Below are 23,234 nucleotides of genomic sequence, written 5' to 3' on the forward strand. Positions count from 1 at the left end.
TCAATTTCTTATATCTGGCTTTAATGACGACTTCTTTGTACCTTTGACATTGATAACATTTTATAGCCTTGTTCATGCTTATGTGATCCTTTGACATCAATGACAATATTACCTGTGTGCTTGCATTGAAAGGAAACAACTGTAGAAGGTATGTGAAGGAAAGAAAAATTTGATCCCATCCATGGAAACTGTGACTTGAAAGCAATCTAATTCTGCTGAGTGATAAAAGTGGTTTGCAAATGTCAGACACACTTTCTGTCCTAGTGGCAATAACCAACACAACAAACAACCTAGTTCCCTTAGCATTTTGGGCTTGTGTTTGAATTGAAAACCTGGTTGTAAGGGTCGGTTCTCTCCATTCTATCTGAGAGTAAAGGCAGCCACCTTGATGAAATGAATACCCATTAAGGTGAGAATAAGTGTTTTTTTAAGTTAAAAGTGTGGGATCTGCCATATTGGAGGAGTGTTAAACATTATTTTCATCTCTTTTGTTATCATTTTACTAGTGGAAATTGATATTATGTTCACAAGTCGGTAGAGATTCGTTGCAGTAGCAAAATATATCTCAAAAGTACAGGGCGCTTACAAATTGTGTGTCCAAAGGCTAGAAACGAGTCGTTTGAAGTTATCTACACCCACACCATAAGTGGTAGAGATGGAAACATTCTTTGCCACAACATATTTTTTTAAAGACTGCTATCATATATTATTCATTTGGAGCCTGCAATAAGATGGGCTTGTCCACGTGATGGCTAAAATGACGATTCACATTATTGCAGTAACATGTATTGGTGTAGGATATTTCACATTTATCAACTATTAATGGTAATTTGAAGATAATTTTCCTTATAAGGGAAGATGCAACTCAAAATGATTTTATAGGATGTTGTATGGATGGTCTAATGATTACTATTGCTAATTATAATAAGGGCTCAAAAGAATTTTCATACAACTAGTATAAAGAAGAAGCCTCCCCAAAGACCTGAACCATCAAATGGGTGAACTGTAATAGTTTCACATGTGGAGGTCGGTGACATCGAAGGATGGAAGACCTTCCATCATCTCAAGTCAGCTTCTCGCTTTGGGATGGTGTTCTGCATGACAAGTGTTTTTCACTTTTTTGTTTTCTATTTTGCTATTTTTTCTAATGCTGACAAATTTGACAAATGCATGTCTCGTGAAAACTCATTGTGGAGACAAGTTTAAGATTCGGTATTGCACTCAAGATAGATTGTTGTCTAGTAAGCTTCTGAGTATATGATCGAGAATTATACCCTTTCGCAGTCCCTAGAAAATGATAGAGATCTATGGCATCTCTTAGAGATCATGTTGAATAATTCAAGACTGTGATTCAACAGTTCAAGACTGAGAGCTTAAGAACACAACTTGAAGCTACACATTTCCAATGGTCAAGAGACAACTTGATGGAGTGTTTCTTGAGTTTGGATTTTCTACTCCAGAAGGAGATTTTCTTAAAATATGTATTGAAATCATGTAATCAGCATGTTTTTTATGTAAATCTTAAGGGGGGATCCCTATGGCAAGGTGGTTTTCGATGTTTTCCTAGGATCAATATATTTTGTGTGTGTGTGTGAGAGAGAGAGAGAGGTGGAAGAATGTTGGCACAATATCATTCATATCATAATTGTCTATCAGTTATGGCATTGTTCCTATTAGTTGTAGTTATGCAGTTATTAAGCTGCAACACTTTCATATAAAGGTACACACACTCAATGAATCAAATATTAAGCGTTCCCCTCTCACTCTTCCAGTTTAAATACAATAAGATCAAGATGGGAAATGAAAATTGCAAATCTACATGACAGTACTGAAATGTAAAAGGTTGGCCAAATATGCAAATAAAGATGATGGATAGCACTCTAGCAAGGGGCAGAAATTTCCAAAACTGGGAATTTCATTCTCAACTACAACAAATATCTGCCATATAGGCCCTTTCACGGCATTATTACGAACTTGGGAATTTCATTCCCAACATCTCAAAATATCTGCCCTTGGAATAATGGGTGCTCAAGGAAAAAAAATTGATTAGAGTTCGTGAAAAGAAATCAAAAATGATGAGGTAAAAATGGATTTCATTCAAAAGATTGAAGGCAGTGATTTTATTGATTGAAGGGCGATTTTGAGGATAAATTTCTGATTTTTCACAAATTCAGAATTCAGAACTTGCAAAAGGAAAGCGATCGGGCTTAGAAGAAAAGAAGAAATCAGAATCACAACTTGCCAACAGATGAATTTGGGCACAAAATAGAAAAAATCAGACCGTAGAAAGTTGAGAATTCTTAATCAAATAGAGAAAAAGTTGATTTAAAGCTCTAAAGACAATTTAATACTGTGTAACCTTTCAGATTTCCTTAATATCATTTATACTCATCATTTTGTGAGCTTGACAAATTTTCTCTTTTGTTTTTGCAAGGTAAACTATGAAAAAGGGGAGGATCGGAGAGTGAAAGATGATGGCAAGATCAAGCTCAAAACATCAAGCAAGAAGATAGTTTGAGGTCAAGGATCAAATTGAGGATGTGAATTCAAAGATCAAGATCAAAATGAAGAACGTACAAGTTTGCAAGCTTACAAGTGAAAGAAAACCATCATCAACTTGAATTTCGTCAAAAACTCCAACTTCACTCTGACAATCCAAGTGCATGAAGGCTTCATCACGTCAAGAAGATCAAGGTCAAGGCATCAAAAGAAACATCAAGTTTGAAGTACAAGCAAATTCAAAATTGTGGCAATGAGAAGATATCCAAAAAATAGAGAAAATTTGAGAGGATGAAGCAATTTGCGAATATGCTATCACTTTTGAAGGCTTGATAATGTTGACTATCAAGGGATATTTTCTCATCACAAAAGAAATGATCAAGTCTATAAGATAAGGATGTTGAGGTGGCGCCCACTTGTCTTCAACCAAATAAAAGGCTCTAGTTACATGTGTTCAAGCACATTCAATCATATTATGCCAAGTGCACTTGGAAGGTATCTAGTGCCTCTGCCTTACCTATTTTCTTATTGGCTCTCAACGGCATTGTAATTTTCTTATTGGTCCATAGGGTGGTGCCTTCATATAATTGGATGATAGTAGTGCTAACCCTAATTAGGGTTTGTAATAGGTTAATCTTGGCCCTTGATCTTGACCCTTCATTGTAATTAAATAACTATTAAAGGCCAAGCCCTTCTATTTGTACATTATTAGATTGGAATTAAGATTAGAGAGTAAAAACACTTTAAAGTAGAATAGAAGACGAGACTTGACAAAATTGTTTCCATAATGCTATCAAAGTAATAGTTGATTCCATAGTTCAAAATATTCTCAGCGATATATCGTTTTATAGCGATAAGCTGGAGTTGGCGCAAAAACTTATGATTTTAGTGCGAGATTTGGAGGCCGAGAAGTTACTAAAATCGCCAAAGTCTCGGGGCTATATCGGAACTTCTCTGCAAGAGATACCTAAGTTCTCACGGGTTGGTTGCCAATAAAAAGACACCCAGAAAAACAGCAAACCATAATGTTTTTTGCAGCATTGAGCTTCTTGGGTGGAGAAGAACGGCTTAGGAGGAGAAACTAAGTGTTTGACAATGATTTAGAGTGATTGTTAGTGGATTAAGAGTGGATTAAGAGTGGATTCAAAGCTCTTTTCAAGCAAATCCGGATTCACAAGTAAGTTTCTTAAATGTTTGATCTTTTGAGTTAAAAATCATTTTGTCTTGTCATACTTGCATAATGTTCTCTAACACATTTTAGAGTGCAATGACTAAGATCTAATACCAGGTTTTTGCAATATTTTCAAAAACAATCATATTTTTCTTATTAATTTCATAACCTAATACATTTATTGTTTTATTCTTTCAAGTTTCAGATTGTGTTTAAACTTAATTGAAGTTTTAATCTAATATAGTTTGTTCCTAAATATTTTTATTTAATTTATGAATTTGTGGCTTATTTTGTATGTGTAGGTTGATTTTAAACTAAATGGCAATTATGAATTCCGCTACAACTGGGTCAGCTACAACATCTAGCGATGGCCCCATAGATCCATGTCCATCTGGATTCATAGGGACACACCCTAAAGTGGCTAGAGACTTTGCATGGAAATATGGCTTGGAACGAACGGAGTATAATACTATCATATGCATAAAATGCGAAAAACAAATTCATGGAGCATATCTCGTTTGAAGTGCCACCTTGTTGGTATAAAAAACCGTGACACAAGGGTTGTGATAACACTGTAGAGGAAATCAAATGAGAGATGATTGCTCTGCTCGATGCCCAAGAAGAGAAGAAGTTGAAAGGGGAAAGCGCAATATTGGCCATGAGGGCATCCATTTCAAAATCGTAAGCTATGTTTCCTTTTTAAGAATCGCTTATTATTTTCTAATCACCACTATTTGTTTGATTGTTTTAAAAGCCTAAAACAATGATCATGATTCATAATGAAATGATATGGATTGCAACCATGTATCCTAGCAACCCTTGATGAAGAAGCAACAACACTTGAGGGGATAGTGGGCTATCTTCTTAGCCCATGGATCCGCGCAACTACCCGTGCTAGGCCCTCTAGTTCAACTTCCACTTACGCTACTTCTAGTAGACCACATAACTCTTCTATTGATGGTTATTTTTGCATAGAAACACACCTAGAGCACAACCATCACTAAAGGTTATTGGATGTAACTGTGATATGCATCAGCAACTTGACATTCAATGTCCTGATTTTTAGTTTTTTAACAACCTCTCCTTCAATGTTGCGGCAAGTCTATATTTTCTGAATGTTGTGACTAGTTGTATGGTAACAAGAAAGGGCTACAAACCACCTACTCTTGCAAACTTGAGTGGAAGATAAGTTTAGTTTTTTCAAACTTAAATACTTTTACAGTTTTACAACTTACTTATTTTTGTTGAATGTAACATTTTTTTAATCAAAGTTGTGTGCTTAATATCATTTTTTTATTTTATGCTTGTAGATTGTTGAAAGAGTTTGTTTCTAGGGCTTAAGATGTGGTTGAAGAACAAAAATTACAATAGAAACGATATGGCTGCACCATACTTTCAGATGGATGGATGGATGGAAGAAACCATACCATCATCAACATTTTGGTTTCTTGCAAGGATCAAGTAATCTTTCTTAAATCCTTGCATGACTCAGACAAGGTAAAGACACGTAAGTCTTTGACTCTAATGTTAGAGAATGTTGTGATGGAGGTTGGGGCTGAAACTGTGGTGCAAATCATGACTGACAATACAGCAGCATATGTGGCAGCGGGTAGGATCTTACAAGAAAAGCATAGCACACTCTTTTGGTCTCCTTATGCAATGCATGTTATACACCTTCTTTTGGAGGATCTAGGGAAATTGGATTGGGTCAAACCAATTGTAGAGGATGCAAGGAAGATAACAAAATACATCTACAATCACCTTTAGGTTTGTCACTTGATGAGAGACTTCACCAAAGACAAAAACTTGATTAGACCCGCAGTCACAAGATCTGCAACAATTTTTCTAACGTTGCAACGTATTCTTCTTCATATGAATCCCTTCTGTTAGATTTAGGATCTCTGCAAATGTAATAACATTGTTGTAATTCTATGTGTTTCAATTGCAGATTTCCAAGATATATAAATATATCTTCAAGAGGCATGTCTTGTAAAGAGACATGTCTCTATGGTTATATATATTAATTAATCATTAATTAAAATGTTATTAATTATAACATATCTATATTATATATAATATATAGCATACTCTATATATATATATATATATATATATATTAGATTATGTATAATTAATGATTGCCAATAACCATAGAAGAATTAACTCTAGGATAGTTCAATCTGACAGAAGCTACAATTTAACACTCCCTCTTAGCTAAGGAGGATTGTCATAGAATACATTATCACGATAATCTTAGAATGTCATATTAAAGACCTCAATATATATTTATCACACTAGATACATTATCCTTTGATAATATGAGTCTCAACAAGAAGTCTATATCATAGGTGTGATCTTTTTATAGTAGACATCGCTTCATGGAATGTGTCAATACAAACATGCCAACAATATCTAATTCTAACAATGATATGTATATCAATTGTTTTCTACCATAGCTATGACTTAAATACAATCGAAGCTATCTTAACACTCCCTCTTTATTTGGGAAGATTGATATATAACATAATATGTTCTTGAGTATAAGTAGATATCATCTCACTATGATATCCCTAAAATGGCATGTCAATATGAATTCATCAACACACATATGTAAATTAACATATGGAATTTACTTCAATACATTATGAGGCTAAAAATCCTCAATACTCCCTCTTAAGCAAAGGGAAATTGAAGTAAGTTTAACTTAGACAATAAGGTGTAATCATCATTATATTTTAAACTAAGAGAGAGAAAGAAGAAAGAAAACATGATGGATTTTCATGGTGTCTGGCTATTGCCCAAAAGACCCATGAAGGTTATCAATGTGTCCGGCAAAATCCGGCCCAAAGAACAAAGATAACCCAAACTTTCAAAACAATGGGTTTTCATGGTGTCCGGCTATCACCCAAAAGACCCATGAAGGTTATCAATGTGTCCGGCAAAATCCGGCCCAAAGAACAAAGATAACCCAAACTTTCAAAACAATGGGTTTTCATGGTGTCCGGCTATCGCCCAAAAGATCCATAAAGGTTATCAATGTGTCTAGCAAAATCCGGCCCAAAGAACAAAAATAACACCAAATTCAACCATTGTTTGAAGACAGATCAACTAAAATAAAGTCATCACTTTATAATAGGATCAAAACACACGAAAGGTCGTCACCTTTCACAAGAAAAGTCGTCACTTTTCACAATACAAGCTTGCAAGCAAAAAGTAATTTTATATTCATGAATATATAGTTTAATAAATGCATTTACAACAAGGTCATATCAATTTTACCTCTGAAGTACACAATTTCAACTTTGCAAGAGGCTTGGTAAAAATATCAGCACTTTGCTCATTTGTACTAATATAACTCATCATTGTGATAAATGCACCAGTATCACAAGGTCACATGACATTAAGTCATGGAGCATTTTCTACAAGAGTAGATTTATCACTGTAGCATATAATCATCAACCATACGATGTTAGTCAATAAGTGCATAAGAAACAATAATCATTAATCATGTCAAGTTTACCTCTGAAGTGATATGATCTACTCCGTCTGAATAAAAAATTTGACAGAATCATGTTCTTATTTGCTCCCTCTTAATCTAAAGCAATGTCAGATTTCCTCTTCATAATCTTAATCATAAAAGATGTTCTCTTCCAAAGCCTGCACAATAATCCTAGTAGAAAACGTACCAACTTTCCTTTTCTGCAAGAACATCTCTAGATATAAAGGAAAAGATCAATGCAATTTAACTCTTATAGTACGTATAAGTTTATAACCTAGAAAGAGAGAGACTATAGTAAGTAGATAACTATAATACTCAAGAGTACGAAATACTTATCTTTCTACGAAAATCCATAATTGTCAAATGATTAAATCTCCTCTCTAAAGATGGTTTCAAGTGGGAATTTGAATATTGTTTATTAAATCTACCCCCCACAATGTGAAATTCCAACTTTTATATCATTGAACAATTTTACCTACTCGGTACCTAGTGTATGATCATGCAAGTTATTTAAGGATCTTTTCATTTTCTTGTGATGTTCACAAGGTGTGGCCCATTAAAATCATTTTCTTACTCATAAAACTTTTAAACTTCCTTAGAATATCTTAATCTTTTCAACCTTCAGGTGATAAGTCAATACTTCCTCATTATGTACATAGAAGTAGGCTCATCAAAATCATGAAGTCATACACATGTATTTCTAGACTCCCTCTGAGTATTGATCTTCTAAGCTCATGTGTTGCCTTCGAAGAAGTGTCATGCTCCCTCTTAATGTAGAAAGATAGTCATAATCTCAATCATCAAGGACATTTGCTTCAAGAGCCTCACTTTATCTAGCTTGATCACAACTTCTTTTGAGCTACTGCCATAAGCTACCAATCTTTGCCTGCAAGATCAACTTTACACACAAATGAAAAAATCAAAGCGATTAACTCTTATAGTATGTGTATAATTTCAAATACGAGAGAGATTACAATAAGTGATTAAATTTAATACTCAAGGACAACAAATACTTATCTCGTTCTTGATACAAGTTGCTCCAATTTAAGGTCCATATACATTAATAAAGAAAATGCCACCAATGAGGAATGAAACATTGGTTAAGGTAACCATTCACCAGAAAATACCTTCAATGGGAATGAAACATTGGTCGAGGTAATCATTCACCCCCACAATGTAAAATTCCCACTCTTATATATACTTCAGAATTTGACACACAATTTTAGCAACACCAAAGAGAGAGTTTACTCCTTAAAATTTATGTCGTCCACATGAAATTGTCCTAGCTTTCCATAGTAGTAGGGTCAACATGTGTCATTTTGATAGACAATTTTACATCTCTCTCCTCAAAACATTGGAAAGGCACTAGAATCATTTCCATGTCAATACTTTTAAATACATTTGCTGTGACAAATCTGTACTAGTTAAAACTCCACATAAATGAAGCTCCTCAAAGTGCCTTGATTATCAATTTTATTAATTTGTGATATCACCCATTGTCATGGATACTTCAGTTTTGACAATGTTTATAGCAACATTTCAATTAGTATTACTAACTTTTCCTTTCTTGATTTCCAATTTATTTCACATTATAACTGCTGTTAGTAACAACTTCCTAATATTTATGTCTTTCTCTATATTCATCAATCAAAATGATAGGTTTGAATTTTGACTCCCAATGTTACATAGAGCAGCGCCAAAAACTGATACATTCCTAGTCGCACAACAATACCTATGCACCATAGTGTGAATCTATTGTTCTTGTACTTCTTTTTAGATTATTTGAGAATGGAATACGGTTCAAGTGAGAATAGAACAGTGACTATTATTCCCCCCTTTGAATCAATATGATCAATATCACTGGCAGTTGATGAAACTATATCCTCTGTATGGTCCTCTCTTTCAAGGTTGCCTCTAATGAAATCTCAGGCTCCATATGACTGTCAATCTTCCTCTTCCTGCAATGAAATTCTTGAAGGAAGATCAAGGCAACTAACTCATAGTATAGGAAAATAAGAACGATTTACTATATTAGAAATACAATATTAGAAAATTGGACTAGAAAATACTTATCTCATGTAAGCAAGGATAATGCTCTTTAGATGACTTCATCTATTAAGCTCAATTCTTAATTTAAGGCAATAGAGGTATGCTTATCTTATCACCACCCAATTTAATTACAACTCAATATCTAATCATTTCATTTAACATGATTGTAATACCATCCTCTTATAGATATATTTTCTTCATTCAATAGTTGTCTACCATATCAATTAGAGTAATACTTATTCATGCATGTGTTTAACATATTGATATAATTTGAGGGAACATCACTAATAATAATAATATGCTTACCTTTTAAACAAAAATGGATGCATAGTCATACCTTAGATATGTGGGATGTGATGCTTTAATATCAACGAGGGGGCACACTCTTCTTATGAGTCATTTGACTCCTCACCACAACCCCACAATCTCATTGTATCCTCACATATATGGGACCCTTCTCGTCCCTCCTATCAACTATTTTTAGACTATTAAAATATTATCAACAGCCTTAACTATATATTATAGTTTTGTCAAGATCGATGTATTTGATTGCACAGTTAAGACGTGACAGGTGATACCATACGAGCCTTTGCTAGTTCAATCTCTCCATAGTCATTGCTTCTCACTTCTCTTTATCTTTCCATGTTAATATATTTCTTCATTATTGCATCTTCCCATTGCTGTCTGATTTTGTGTCTTATTCTGAAAGCTCTCGATATTTATGGTTTTCCCTGTTGCCGTTTGAACCTCTCCCAAGAATGGTCACCAATCATGAATTTCTAAAATATGATGGCATAATAAACATGTCTTTCATATCATGGCTCCAGTAGTCACTGAGGTTTGATCGCTGCACATTGACTGTACACAGTTATGTCATTGATTCTAGTACTATACATTGATTCTTTTGTTTTCTTCTGAACGCTAATTAATAATCTTCCTACATAAATATCGTGGATGTTTTACAACTATTATTAGTCACCAGTACTGGTTTTCTGAGTAAGTGTCATCTTATTATTAGTCAACTCCAATGCCCCCATATCTCTGCCTTGACAGTGATTGGTGATAACACTGTCTCTTTTCCTCTGTATTATTCTCATTTGCTGATTCGAGTCAACCAAATTCTCATGAGCTTGGAAGTGGCAAATGTTAGTACTTTATTGCTTCTTATCTATTCTGTCTTAAGCAGTTTAAGTTTAATGGTAACATTCATGCCTTGGTACCCATTTGAATATTTCCGCCACTTCTCCATAGTTATGTTCCAAAATGGTCAGCAGGAGTACATGTTTTAAATCCAACTTCCAAGCACAAAAAAACACTGCTAGAAGGCAGATTTAGACAAAACTAAATCTTAAAGACATTGGTCAATCTTCAAGCGATGTTTGAAGCTGTTAACAGAAATTTAATTGCTACTGGACATGAGTGTCCTGATGATCAACTTAATATTGCTCCCAAAAATGATATTATATGCAGCGAAATTTTATGCTTAATATATTCCCAAAGTACTTCAACATAACCATAGATAGATAAATAAATCTTTAATTTTATGTGACTCAATTCTATCTACTGCAATATAATAAGGTTATCAAGCCCATTGAAAATAGGCAGAGTTTGACTAAATGTCATTTAGAATATATTTTCTGACACACGATGAAATATCCTATCATGGCAAAAATATATGCAGCTCCAATGCTATGGTGAAGTTATGAAGCCTTAAAAATAAAATATTAAATACTGACTTCTGACTTTCTGTAATTCCTTCACTCCACCACTTCCCTCAAACACTTGCTAACATTTGCAGTCCCTGCTCTGATACCATGTTAGATTTATGATCTCTGCAAATGTAATAACATTGTTGTAATTCTATGTGTTTCAATTGTAGATTTCCAAGATATATAAATATATCTTCAAGAGGCATGTCTTGTGAAGAGACATGTCTCTATGGTTATATATATTAATTAATCATTAATTAAAATGTTATTAATTATAACATATCTATATTATATATAAAATATAGCATACTATATATATATATATATATATATATATATATATATATATATATATATATATATATATATATATATATATATATAAAAGTATGTATAGTTAAAGATTGCCAATAACCATAGAAGGATTAACTCCAGGATAGTTCAATCTGACAAAAGCTACAATTTAACACCTTGAAGGAGATGTTTGTGTGTCCGAAATGGCTAGAGTCAAATTATTCAAAGAGGCTTGATGGATAGAGTGTTGCACGCATTGTCTTTGACAGACACTTTTTTTATCCAGTTACAAAAATTGTGGAGGTAACTTGGAAACTTCAAAAGTTGAATATTTAATTCTTTTTGTACATATTAATCAAGTCTTTCATTATCAATTTATAACCCTACTCTTTCATTAATAATCATTTTGTGCATTTCAATTGTAGGGGGTGGAGCCCTTGGTTAGAGTTCTCTGCTTGGTAGATGGGGAACAAGCCCCAATGGGGTCCCTTTATGAGGCCATGGATAGGGCCAAAGAGGCTATAAGAAATAAATAAAAGGGGGTCAGCCTACAATTTCAGCCCATGTGGGACATTATTGATAGGTGGAGCAATCAGCTCCACCAACCCATTCATGCAATGGGGTATTTCGTCAACCCTTGTCACTGCTTCTCTCCTTTATACACAGATCCCAATGGAGAGGTCATGAAGGGCTTCAATGAATGCATGCAAAGGAAAGTACCTCACATTGTGGTGAGAGACCTCATCCTGGCCGAGATGGAAGTTTATCAAAATGCAATGGGCAAACTGTTCTCCTTAGTTGTGACAAAGATAGGCAAACACACTCAAACCCCAAGTACAATATTTGGAATTTGGAGTATTTCACATGCATGATAAATAGGTAAATACTAAGCTACAAAAATGTGTCCTCACCTTGCTTCCTAACTATTTAATATTTATCTAACAGATGCTTCGTGGCGAAATTGTGGTGGAAATGTCCCAAATCTGCAATAACTTGCTTTTCACATCTTATGTCAGCTATGTAGCTCATTTAGTTGTGAGCGTAATTGGAGCTTATTTGAATTCATTCACACAAAGAAGAGGAACAAGTTGGCACAAAAAAAGCCTAAATGACCTTGTCTTTGTGCAATATAACTTTAAGTTGCGCGTAAGAAAGGTAGAGTCATCACTAGTTGAGCCACTTGATATAAATGATATAGATCCTTTTTGTGATTGGACAACACAAGACCAGCCTCCATTGTTCACAAAGGATAACATATATGATTTGGAGAGGCGGGATTTTGAGGAGGCTTTTGCATCGGGACTAGACGACATTGAGGGAGAGGGCAATGAGAGTGAGGACACTGACACTAAGTAAAGTGATAGTGAGGATGAGGACTCTTTAACAAGGCCAGCACTAGCACTAGCATAAACAACTGCTATAGCTAGAGCCGCTAGAGCCCCTCCCTTTCCCATAGTCTTTACTACGACTACTAGGAGGGGGAAGAGGACGATGTAGACTAGTTTCATATTGTACTTGACATTTGTATTTGCTTATTGTTTTACAAAGACAATTTGGTACTTGTAGTTTGCTTCAGAGTCCAGACTATCTAACTACATCGGCATTCCACATGAGGATGCGATTTTGTTACTAATTGCATTTATATATATCTAGATCAGCTTGTTTGGTTTGTTTACTCATTAACTAACTCATTATATGCATCTACTTCTTGAATTTTGTATAGAAGCATTTTTAATTAAATTTAAGTCATTTTTTAAATTCTCGATATTTTCCCGAGAAATTGCCAATTTCTCTCTAATATTTGCCAAGAAAACTTTTTGTTGCCTTGCCAAGAAGTGGCAGAGATCGAGATTTTGAACTATGGTTGATTCATTGTTGGTTTTCATGGAGGATTATTTGTGTTGCTTTGGAGTATTGCATGGTTTCTACATTTCCTCATCTATAAGTAACATTTCATTTCTTGTCGATTAGAAGTAGTGTTTAGTTGAATGGAAGATATCTTGGATGCATCTTTTAGTGAACTTTCTTAGACCAAACCACTAGTTTCTTGTTAATTTTAAGTTTTCTTGTTTGGTCCAATGGCATATTTATAAGCTAGCTTCGACTATTGCTTGCACATTGATATGCGTCGATGGATGGTGTCAATTGAATGGTAGTAATTTGAACATCTTACATTTACCTTAAAGGACCACACTAGCTAGGTCGATGTCAATGGATAAACTAAGTGATGTAGAAGAATCCAACGGCGTTAGAGTAATCCTACATCACCCAAAATAATTGTTTTATGATAGTTTCTCTTCAAAGGTTTTACATTATTGGATACCCATTTGGACAAATAAGAGATTGAAGCTCTCATATTTCCCCAACTTCAATTTTAGATCAACTTACTATTTTTAGTAAGTTCTAATTTTATGGTGGATGAAGCTAGAAATTTTAAAGAAGGTTGGATATGGAAAATTGAGAACTTCAGCAAAAGAATTGGGTCAAAACATTCACCATTTAAAAGTTATTAAGGTTTTAAGTTTCTTAATAAGTATTGAAAAACCTTTGGAGCCAGCTCTGAGACACTAAATAGCCCCATGCAGCCTCAAAAATGTGGGGACAAGCAAAGCTGGTCCATAAGGTTGCAGAACACTCAAAGAGCTTTCTAACAATGTAAACGTTTTGTCAATAGGGGTCTCAAATCAAAGTTATGCTTCCCGTATGTTGGACTGTTTTTCAGGAACTGCCCTATTTTTAAACATGATTCAAATTTGAATTTGAAACTCTGTTTTGGCACGCAACCACCAAATTCGAATTTCAAATTTCAAATTTTAGCATAAACTAGAAACACATTATTTTTCGACCCGGCTTCAAGGTTGGAGAGCATTTTGTATTGGAGAAAAGTGGTTTTATTCCAAAGTTTAGGTAGTCTATAAACTTTTATGTTCTTATGGCATGTCATTTGATTTCTTATTTTTAATGTACAGTTAATAGATTCTTAAAAATCACATAATATAAATCTCTTCTTTGGTGTTCTTTGAGTCTCAATTTGATCCCCATCAAGTGGTATCAAAGCCAGTTGTTCTTGAGCGTGTGGACAAAGTGTAGGCAATTCACAACAAGACTTGTGGCTTAGAGGATAAGATGCCCCCAAGGTGATGTGTGGTGGGTATGGCAGTAGAAATGTTCGTGGAAGGAATGCTCTAGTAGACAAGGCTTGTAGTCTCCCAAGACAAATTGATGCATTGCAAGAGGAGCTAAGAAGAGGGTTTGACTAAGGTAGAAGGAAAGGGAGTAGAAGAAATTGAAGTTCCATGTACAAATGAAGGAGAAGTTGTAGATCAAAATCAAGTTTGGTTGTTGAGGGTCATTTCAAAGATAGCGAAAAGACCCAAGATTGAGATTTCTTATTACTCTAAAAATTTGAACCCAAAGAAGCTTATTGACTGTATAAACAAGATGGAGGAAGTTTTTGAGTATGAGGAGATAGATGACCTAGATCAAGTCAAGTTTTCTAAGACAATACTTAAGGGTCACGCCAACATTTGGTGGAAGTTGGCCCAACTAGAAAGAAATAGGAGGGGAAGGGAAAAATCACCAAGTGAGATCGGATGGTAGAGAAGCTCAAAAAATAGTTCATTTCAATCGACTATGAGTTGGATTTGTGGAAGAAGTTGTAAGGTTTGAGGCAAGGGAGTAGGTCTATTAAGGAGTACATAGAAAATTTCTATAAAATGATCAGAATAGACCATGCAAAAGCTAATAAGGGAAAAGGTACCGGTTACCTTGATGGGTTAAGGTCAAGTATTCAGGAGCAATTAACTCAATGACAAATATTGAAGATGCTTACCAGTTTTCTTTGTAAGGTGGAAGAGAAGTTGAATGAGTGATTTGAAGGAAATAAAAGAGGATGAAGTCAAGGAGGGAGGGGTAGTGGAAGATCCTATGGAAATCAAAATGAGTAACAGAGGAAGAATGAAGATGTAGGTACAAGGATAGTTTCAACTGCCCGCGTGATCAAAACAGCGAAGAACAAAGAGTAAGAGGAAGAGGAAGACCTAAACAAGGGTCTGGGAGCGATAGCTTCAAAGGAACCTATTTCAAATTTGGTGAGGAAGGCCACCAAGCATATGAATGTCCCCAATGTCAAGCAAGGGCAGATGGAAAATTGAAGGTCGTACACGAGTTGTCCATGCAGATGAAGAAGCTCAATCAGAGCCCTCAAATGATGCTAAGAGAGGAGAAAACCTTGTTGTCAAGAACCTAATTAATGAAGAAAGGGAGTCATGCTAGAGGAAGAGCCTATTTCGCACTAGATGAAAGTGCGAGGATAAATGTTGTGATGTGATTATTGTTAGTGGAAGCATTGATAATCCAGTGTTGGAAGAAATGCTTACAAAGCTAAAGTTGAAGAGAGACAGACACCCACATTTGTATAGAATTGCTTGGTTGCAAAATGACCACAAAGTATTGGTTAATGAGCAATGCTTGGTAAAGTTATAGATTGGAAGCTGCCAGGATGAGGTACTACGTGACATCATACCCATCAATGCATGGCATATATTGTTAGCAAGGCCATGGCAGTTTGATAGGCATGTTATACATGATGGTTGAGAAAACACATATTCCTTGACAAAGGATGGAGTTTGTCATAAGCTACAACGCCTTGTGAAGGCAAAGAAAAGGTATGTAGCAGTATTGGTGTATGTTTTGTTGAACGGAGAAAAATTTTAGAAGACATAAAAAATGAGCACGTGTTATGCTTTAATTCTTAGAATGGATAAAGAAGATAGCAGAGAAGTCCAAGTAGAAGTTTCAGGTCTATTCAACGAGTTTCAAGATATTTTGTCCAATAATGTCCCTAGGGGATCACCGCTGGTTAGGAAGATAAAGCATCAAATACATTTAATTCCTAGGGCTAGTTTGAGAAAAAAGGGCATCTTATAGGATGACTCTTGTCAAGAATGAGAAGTTGAATAGACAAGTCCAAGATCTGTTGAAGAAAGGACTTATATGAGAGAGCCTAAGTCTGTGTGCAGTACTTGTTGTACTAGCACCAAAGAAGGATGGAGAGTGGAGAATGTGTACAAAGTCTAGAGCCACAAACAAGACAACATCAAATACAGAATTCCCCTGCCAAGGATGGACAACTAGATAGACCGCTTGAGTAGAGCATACTATTTCACAAAGATAGACCTCAAGAGTGTGTATCACCAGATTCGAATCAAAGAAGATGAACGGAAAGCTGTCTTTAAGACCAAAGAAGCCATGTATGAGTGGTTAGTCATGCCTTTTGGGCTAACCAATGCACCAAGTACGTTCATGTAGTTCATGAATGAGGTATTATAAGACTCTTTGGAAAAATTTGTTATTGTTTATCTAGATAATATTTTGATTCATGAAAAGACACTAGATTAGGACTTATTGCACATTCGTAGTCTTTGAGAAGTTAAGAGAGGAGAAATTGATGATTAACTTGAATAAATGTAGTCTTTTCAAAAGGGAGTTAGTCTACTTAGGCTTCATTGTCTCCCCTAGAAAAGGTGAATGTCATATTAGAATGGCCTATGCCAAAGAATGCCACTAAGGTGAGGTATTTCCATGGTCTAGCTAGTTTTTACAGGAACTTCAGTAGTATTGGTGCACTACTAACTGAGACAACGAGAGTGAATAAAAATGAATTCAAATGGACTACAAGAGCAGGCAAAAGTTTTGACATGCTGAAAAAGAAAGTGACAGAGTAACTTGTTTCAGCCCAACCTGAATTCAACAAAGTGCTTCAAGTTGATTGTGGTGCCAATGGAAATGCTATTGGAGTTGTTTTAAGCCAAGAAGGTAAGCCCATTGCATACTTAAGTGAGAAGTTAAATGACACAAAGAAAGTACTCTATATACGACCAAGAATTCTATGCAATAGTTCAAGCATTGAAGAAATGGACACATTATTTGTTACCAAAAGAATTTCTTTTGTATACTAATCATCAAGCATTAAATACTTGAATAGCCAACAGAAATGGAATTAGAGACAATTGAAATGTGTAGAATTTTAACAAAGCTATACCTTTCTTTTAAGCATAGAAGTGGGAGGTTTAATAGAGTTGTCGATAATTTAAGTAGAAGTTTGGATTTGCTGAAAAGAATACACATTGAGGTGGTTGGATTCAATGAACTGAAGACCCTAATCCCTGAGGATTCAGATTTTTCTGAGGCCTGGAATGCTTGCAAGGAACCTATTACCCTTGACAGGACAAGGTGGTTGGATTACATGATCCAACATGGTATGCTACTTAAGGGAACCCAACTATGCATCCCGAGGAGCTCCAAGAGAGAGAATCTGGTCAAAGAGAAACACAGTGGAGGAATGACAGAATACTTTAGCTAGGATAAGAACATTTCCAATGTTAGTGAGCATTATTATTGGTCACAATTGTCACAGGATGTTAAGAGATTTGTGCATAGTTGTCGAATATGTCAGATGGAAAAAGGGTTCAGTCAAAATACAAGTCGTTATTAGCCATTACTTTATTATCAAGACCTTGGGTAGACATAAGCATGGATTTTGTTCTAGGTTCTCCAAGAACACAGAAAGGAAATAATTCAGTATTTGTGATAGTAGATAGGTTTTCAAAAATGGCACATTTCATTCCTTTCTAGAAGACCCATGATGCAGTTCACATTGCTGATTTATTCTTTAAAGAGGTGGTAAGACTACAGGTCTACCTATGAGTATTGTTTTAGACCATGATATGAAGTTTGTTGAATATTTTTGGAGGACCTTGTGGAAGAAATTGAGGACGGAGCTAATGTTTGGTTCTGCACACCACCCACAAACTGATGGGTAGACTGATGTAGTAAATAGGAGTTAGGGTAACCTGCTAAGATGCTTAGTACGAGATAAACCCAAGGGATGTGACTTGATCCTGCCACAAGTAGAGTTTGTTTACAACAATTCCATGAACAAGTGCACTAGTAGGTCACCATTCCAAATTGTATATGGAGGTAAACCAAGGACTGCACTAGAGTTGAGGAAGATGGAATAGGAACCAGGATGAGCGCTAAAGAAGAAGATTTTGTAGAGCACATCAAGAATTTGCATAAGAAAGTGTGAGAACATACAAATAAGATGAACATGCAGTATAAGGCTAAGGCAGATCAGAAGAGGAGGCATAAGGAGTCCGAGTTAGAGATGAGGTCATGGTGTACTCGAGGAAGAAAGGTCTCCAATGGGCACTTACAACAAGCTAAAGATGGTGAAGTTTAGTCCATGCAAGATTCAAAAGAAGCATGATTTCGAGAATGCATCAATATTTCCCCTGTTTTCAACATTGCAGACTAAACAAAGTATCGAGTGATGAATAGATTGTCATTGATGTCAGGATACTTATTGTTGAAGTTCGTCAATTGACGTCCATAGAAGAAAGGCAATCAAGAAAGAGATGAATAATAAAGATGTTTCAAGCAACAGTCTTCTAGATCTCTAGTATACAGTCATAAAAGATCAGATTACTAAAGGAAATAACGACTAAAGGAAATACTATATAGTCTGCCTTTACAGAACCTGCTAAAAGACAAAGTCGTGACAGTAAAAATCAGAGATAACAATAGACAGTGATCATGTCTTACAGAAATAAAAGGCATTTTATTAAGGAAAGCCATTTTGAATCAAATGAATCACCCAATAATAGGGGCAGACAAAGACTTATACAGCAGTCAGGTAACTTGGTCAGAGTCAATGATATGATCCCTGTTCAAAACCGTCACCAAGCAACTATGTTAATGAAATCAAAGCCAGGCATATCACAGACATATATGCAATTACCATGAGACTGAATATTAAAATCAAATAGACGGCAGAAATTTATTACACGGAACATTAAGTTCCCAGGCTGGCAGCAACGTGACATTTCCAACTATAAGTTCATTTATTGTATACAATGATTATATAAAGCTTGGTCTGCAAATACAATTCTATTTGATGTCTATCTGCAGCATTTATCTATACCAATATACAAGTATATTCATGGCATCGAGCATAGTACTGGACAAACATGTTGAAGGATTATATTGACGTGGCAACCTCATATGGAAATATAACAGCAGTAAAGTAGCGGTGTATTAAAATCATGGTCAGAATGTTATCAAGTAAAACGATAAAGACTTAAAACATTAGCACAGCAAAACATAGATGGGAACTTATTTTCATTCAGATATTATATCAACACTAATAGGAGTTCGTGGAGTCAATAATGAAACTAGTGGCATGAATAACGATAGCATTGGGAGTTCTCAGTGTGTATGCACTCAAATCTAAAACACCAGAAACTGCAGAGGAGAATACATATCAGTCCATATTAGTCTTCAGGTATCGTGGATAAAATAAGAAATAGAGTGAAGGAAGTTTAATCTAAGTGCCACGTGAAAGTCCATGTCTGCAGCGAATGAACACTGGCTGCAATAAATTAAAATGATGTTTGGCAGTAGCAATATAGATGCAGCGATAGCAGATAAAAGGTATTGCTGACAATTTTAAGCAGCTCACGACAGGTGGGAGACAAATCCCCTTGACCTAAGAAGCCCGAACATTAGTAGAAGATTCGAAGACATTAAAACGATCAGATATAATATATACGACAAACAACATGTGCACAGAATACATAGATCACAACTTATATTCGGCCATGTCATCATCTATGGAGATACGGAGGAGACAGAGTTTTCATTGAATTGTAGAAGAAAATTGTGCATCAGGTATTAGAAAGATGATCAGTCCCGATAATGAGTCATCAAGCACAGTCATCGACAAAAAAATTAAAATTACTCAAAAATAATAAAGACAAAAGGAACTCGGGATTATTAAGAGACAAACTTATTAAAACATATGTATTACAGTCAAGGGAGCCCAATATGTGCATCGTTTGTGTGAAGAGACACAATTAAAATTTAATAAAGAATTAAATGAAAATGTCTCATTTGAAGGCGACGGCATGAATCAAAAGATATAAAGAGAGATTCTATTATTTGCAAAATAAGCTTAATTCAGCAGATTGAGTAAACAGGAAAAGTAAGGGAGCAAGATAAGAAATATATATTCAGATTTTTTAATCATATATATATATATATATATATATATATATATATCAGAATATAAGAGAGTGTGAAGAGTTAAGGGGAGTTTGTTGGCTGACTTCAAATCAAGAAGATTTAATAGTACCCATTATCCGTTGTTAGAGCAAAAAAAATAAAAGTGGAAATTCAGATTTATGTTCAGAAGTGAAGTAGGTGCTTTGCTTCAAGGTCAGTGCCTTCAGACAGCGGAAGTAGCAGCTTCCAGCGGGTTGGTGCTCCTAAAAATCAAGGTTGAAGCCTCTTGTAGGTTGGAGACTACAAAATATTGTAAAAGATCAAAGTTATATAAAAGCAATTAATTTTCATTGGTTTTCTCCCACATCGGATTTCCAAGTAAATCATTGTCATTATGTTCTTGTGCATAAGTGTTTATTCCAGTATTTGAAGTTATTAAAGGAATTGTTTAGATAAAAGATTTTAAATTGGCAAAGTCATTATTATACTGATTCACCCCCCCTCTTAGTATAATCGTGTGCTCTTCATCAAGAAAGCGGAAGAGAGAAGGAACCTGTGTTGGAACAATGTAGCATCCCAGGACCTACTTCATAGAAGCAAGAGATTGAAGCAATCTTGGATACCCATGTGGGAATGAGTACCAGAAACAAGAAATATGAAAATTATCTGGAAAGTGGAAACATAGGCTGGTGGAAGTCTCAACATGGTTGTCCAAATAGAGCTTTGACCATTTAGGTTTTCCTCAACTAGTTGAGACGCAATAGGATCACTTCTAAAATAACCTTGGGTGTCTAATGTAGGAATGTCGAGCAGTGTCAGGGCAATCTTGCATCACCCAAAAAAAACTGATGTCTAATAGGCTCTCTTTTTAGTTTTTCCAATTCTGTATACCCATTTGGGCAAATTAGAGATTCTAACCCTCAAATTGCCCCTACTGCAATTTCAGGTCAACTTGCTATTTTTAGTAAGTTTAAATCTCAAGGTGGATGGAATCAGGAATTTAAGGTTTAAGATAGTGAAAGAATCCGCTCAAAATCATTCGCCATTTGAAAGTTATTGGTACTGTCTATGGTGCAACTTATATGCACCTCTTTTGAGTGTATTTCATTTGTATATTAAAGACTTAAAGACTATTTAACACTAGTTTGGGCGCATATAAGTTGCATGTATTCTGATTTCTTATTTGCAATGTCTGTGTAATAGACTCTTTAAAATCAGCTAATAGAAATCTCTTCTTTGGTCTTCTTATGAGTCTCAGTTTGGCCCCCATCAATAAGTCTAGTAGAGTCACAAAGACATCCGTAGTTTTTTGCATCCTAGGAGTAGATTAGCTTTCTAAGCCCTTTCACTTGCAGTTTGTTGTTGGAAGAAATTAAAGTCAAAGTTGATATCCATTGATTGAACAGCGTAAGTCCCTTTGTGATAACCAGCATATCACATTATAAAACTGAGTGGAAGTCCACAACAACAAGAAACCTTGAGGTTGTCACATTTGATCATACAATAGATATACAACGTTTAGCATATGAGCATCCTTATTCAAGAGAGAGATGGAGTTTTGGTGTTCATCCTGAAATACTAAGCATGAACAGTTATGTATGTTGTAGTGGAACAAACACACATCGACAAGTCTATCAATGTATTGAATATTGTTGAAATAGCACAGCCATTATCCTATGCTACCATGTTATCACTGGCTCAGCAACTATTTGTTGCATAAAGATCATGATGGTCAGCAATCAGTCAGAAATCCATATCAATTTGATGGAATACCTCCACACAATTATGAACTACCAGGGTAGACTATTAATGTATCTTTCTATGATGGGTGATTACCTGCACATAATATTAACATGAGAAGCAAAGGTGGATGATACCAAACGTTACAAGGAGGATCTAGGGCCATGCAGGTCTCTTTGTTTAGTCTCTCAAGAAAGGAAGCTGGTATTATAATATGTAAAGATTTTGTTGTGCTCAAAGTATGAGTTTGTGCCCTAGAGATCACTTTTTTATGGCTCTATTCTTTGTTGAAACTGTTTTTTTGTAATTAGAGGGAAGCTTCATTTTTTAGGTATTGGGCAAGCTATAGATTGTACAATCACAATGGTTGTGTAAATTCCTCAATGGCATTGTGCATATATAAACCTGCTCTTGCATATAATAAAATTGATGGGATAATCTATCTTTTATTTTGATGGATCTGGTGAACTCCCTGTTTCCAATAGCTGAGCTTTAATGCTTTTTTTTGCAGCTCCTAGGTGCCTTACTCAGATTTAGTAAGCAAAAAAAATATTGTTGTATCCAGCCATATCTATTTTTGGGGTCTCAAAAAAAAATCATATCCATATATGCTACCATCTTTGTATCTGATACCATATATGTGCATCTCTACTTTCAACATGTTGGTCTGTGTTTATCTGGAAAAGTTCTGAAGAACTTTATGAAGGATAACTAATATGTCTTTTGGTGTTGAAAAAAATGGCCTGAATAAAATTCTATGACACAAAACAAATGTGTAACATTTGTAATTCAATCTTACTGGGAAGCCAACAATAACTCTTCCTAAACATAGTGAAGAGAACAGCCATAAGCTTTGTCAATACTAATTACGCAGAAACTTAAGGAAACAAGACATAAAAAAGGCTATGAATAAAATGGAAGATCATAGAAACAGAGAATCCATTAGCAATATAGAAATTCATATAAAGATAATCACCTTAATTTTCAAGCGCTCAGCCACTTCTGACTGCTCCTCATATTCATCCATGACCTACATAATCAAAAAATATTTTTAAAAATATTTAAAAATAACTTCAACAAATATTCGTAAAACATTTTTTTTAAATAAAACAAAAAGGAATTTTTTTTTTTCAAAACAGTTATATTGGCATAATCTTAACTAAAAAATTATAATTCCACTAAAATAATTTGGATTAGTGTTACCAAACTC

General features: G+C 35.0%; 1 protein-coding gene across 6 annotated transcripts in view; it reads right to left on the reverse strand.

The window, feature by feature from the left end:
• Window positions 1-23,234, reverse strand: part of LOC149542143 (thioredoxin-like 4, chloroplastic) — a 148,495-nt gene that overhangs the window by 24,614 nt on the left and 100,647 nt on the right. For 4 of the 6 annotated variants that reach the window (XM_089797179.1, XM_089797175.1, XM_089797174.1 and 1 more), the window contains one exon: window positions 23,001-23,054. In XM_089797179.1, coding sequence (XP_089653305.1) covers window positions 23,001-23,054 — 54 coding nt within the window. Of the gene's footprint in view, window positions 1-7,559; window positions 8,068-9,081; window positions 9,128-23,000; window positions 23,055-23,234 lie in introns of those variants that run through there. The other 2 variants (XM_089797177.1, XM_089797178.1) reach the window with 2 other exon arrangements.

This window comes from Cupressus sempervirens, chromosome 8 (genome assembly GCF_028749045.1).
Source record: "Cupressus sempervirens isolate cs-2001-9-10 chromosome 8, ASM2874904v1, whole genome shotgun sequence".
Classification (NCBI taxonomy): domain Eukaryota; kingdom Viridiplantae; phylum Streptophyta; class Pinopsida; order Cupressales; family Cupressaceae; genus Cupressus; species Cupressus sempervirens.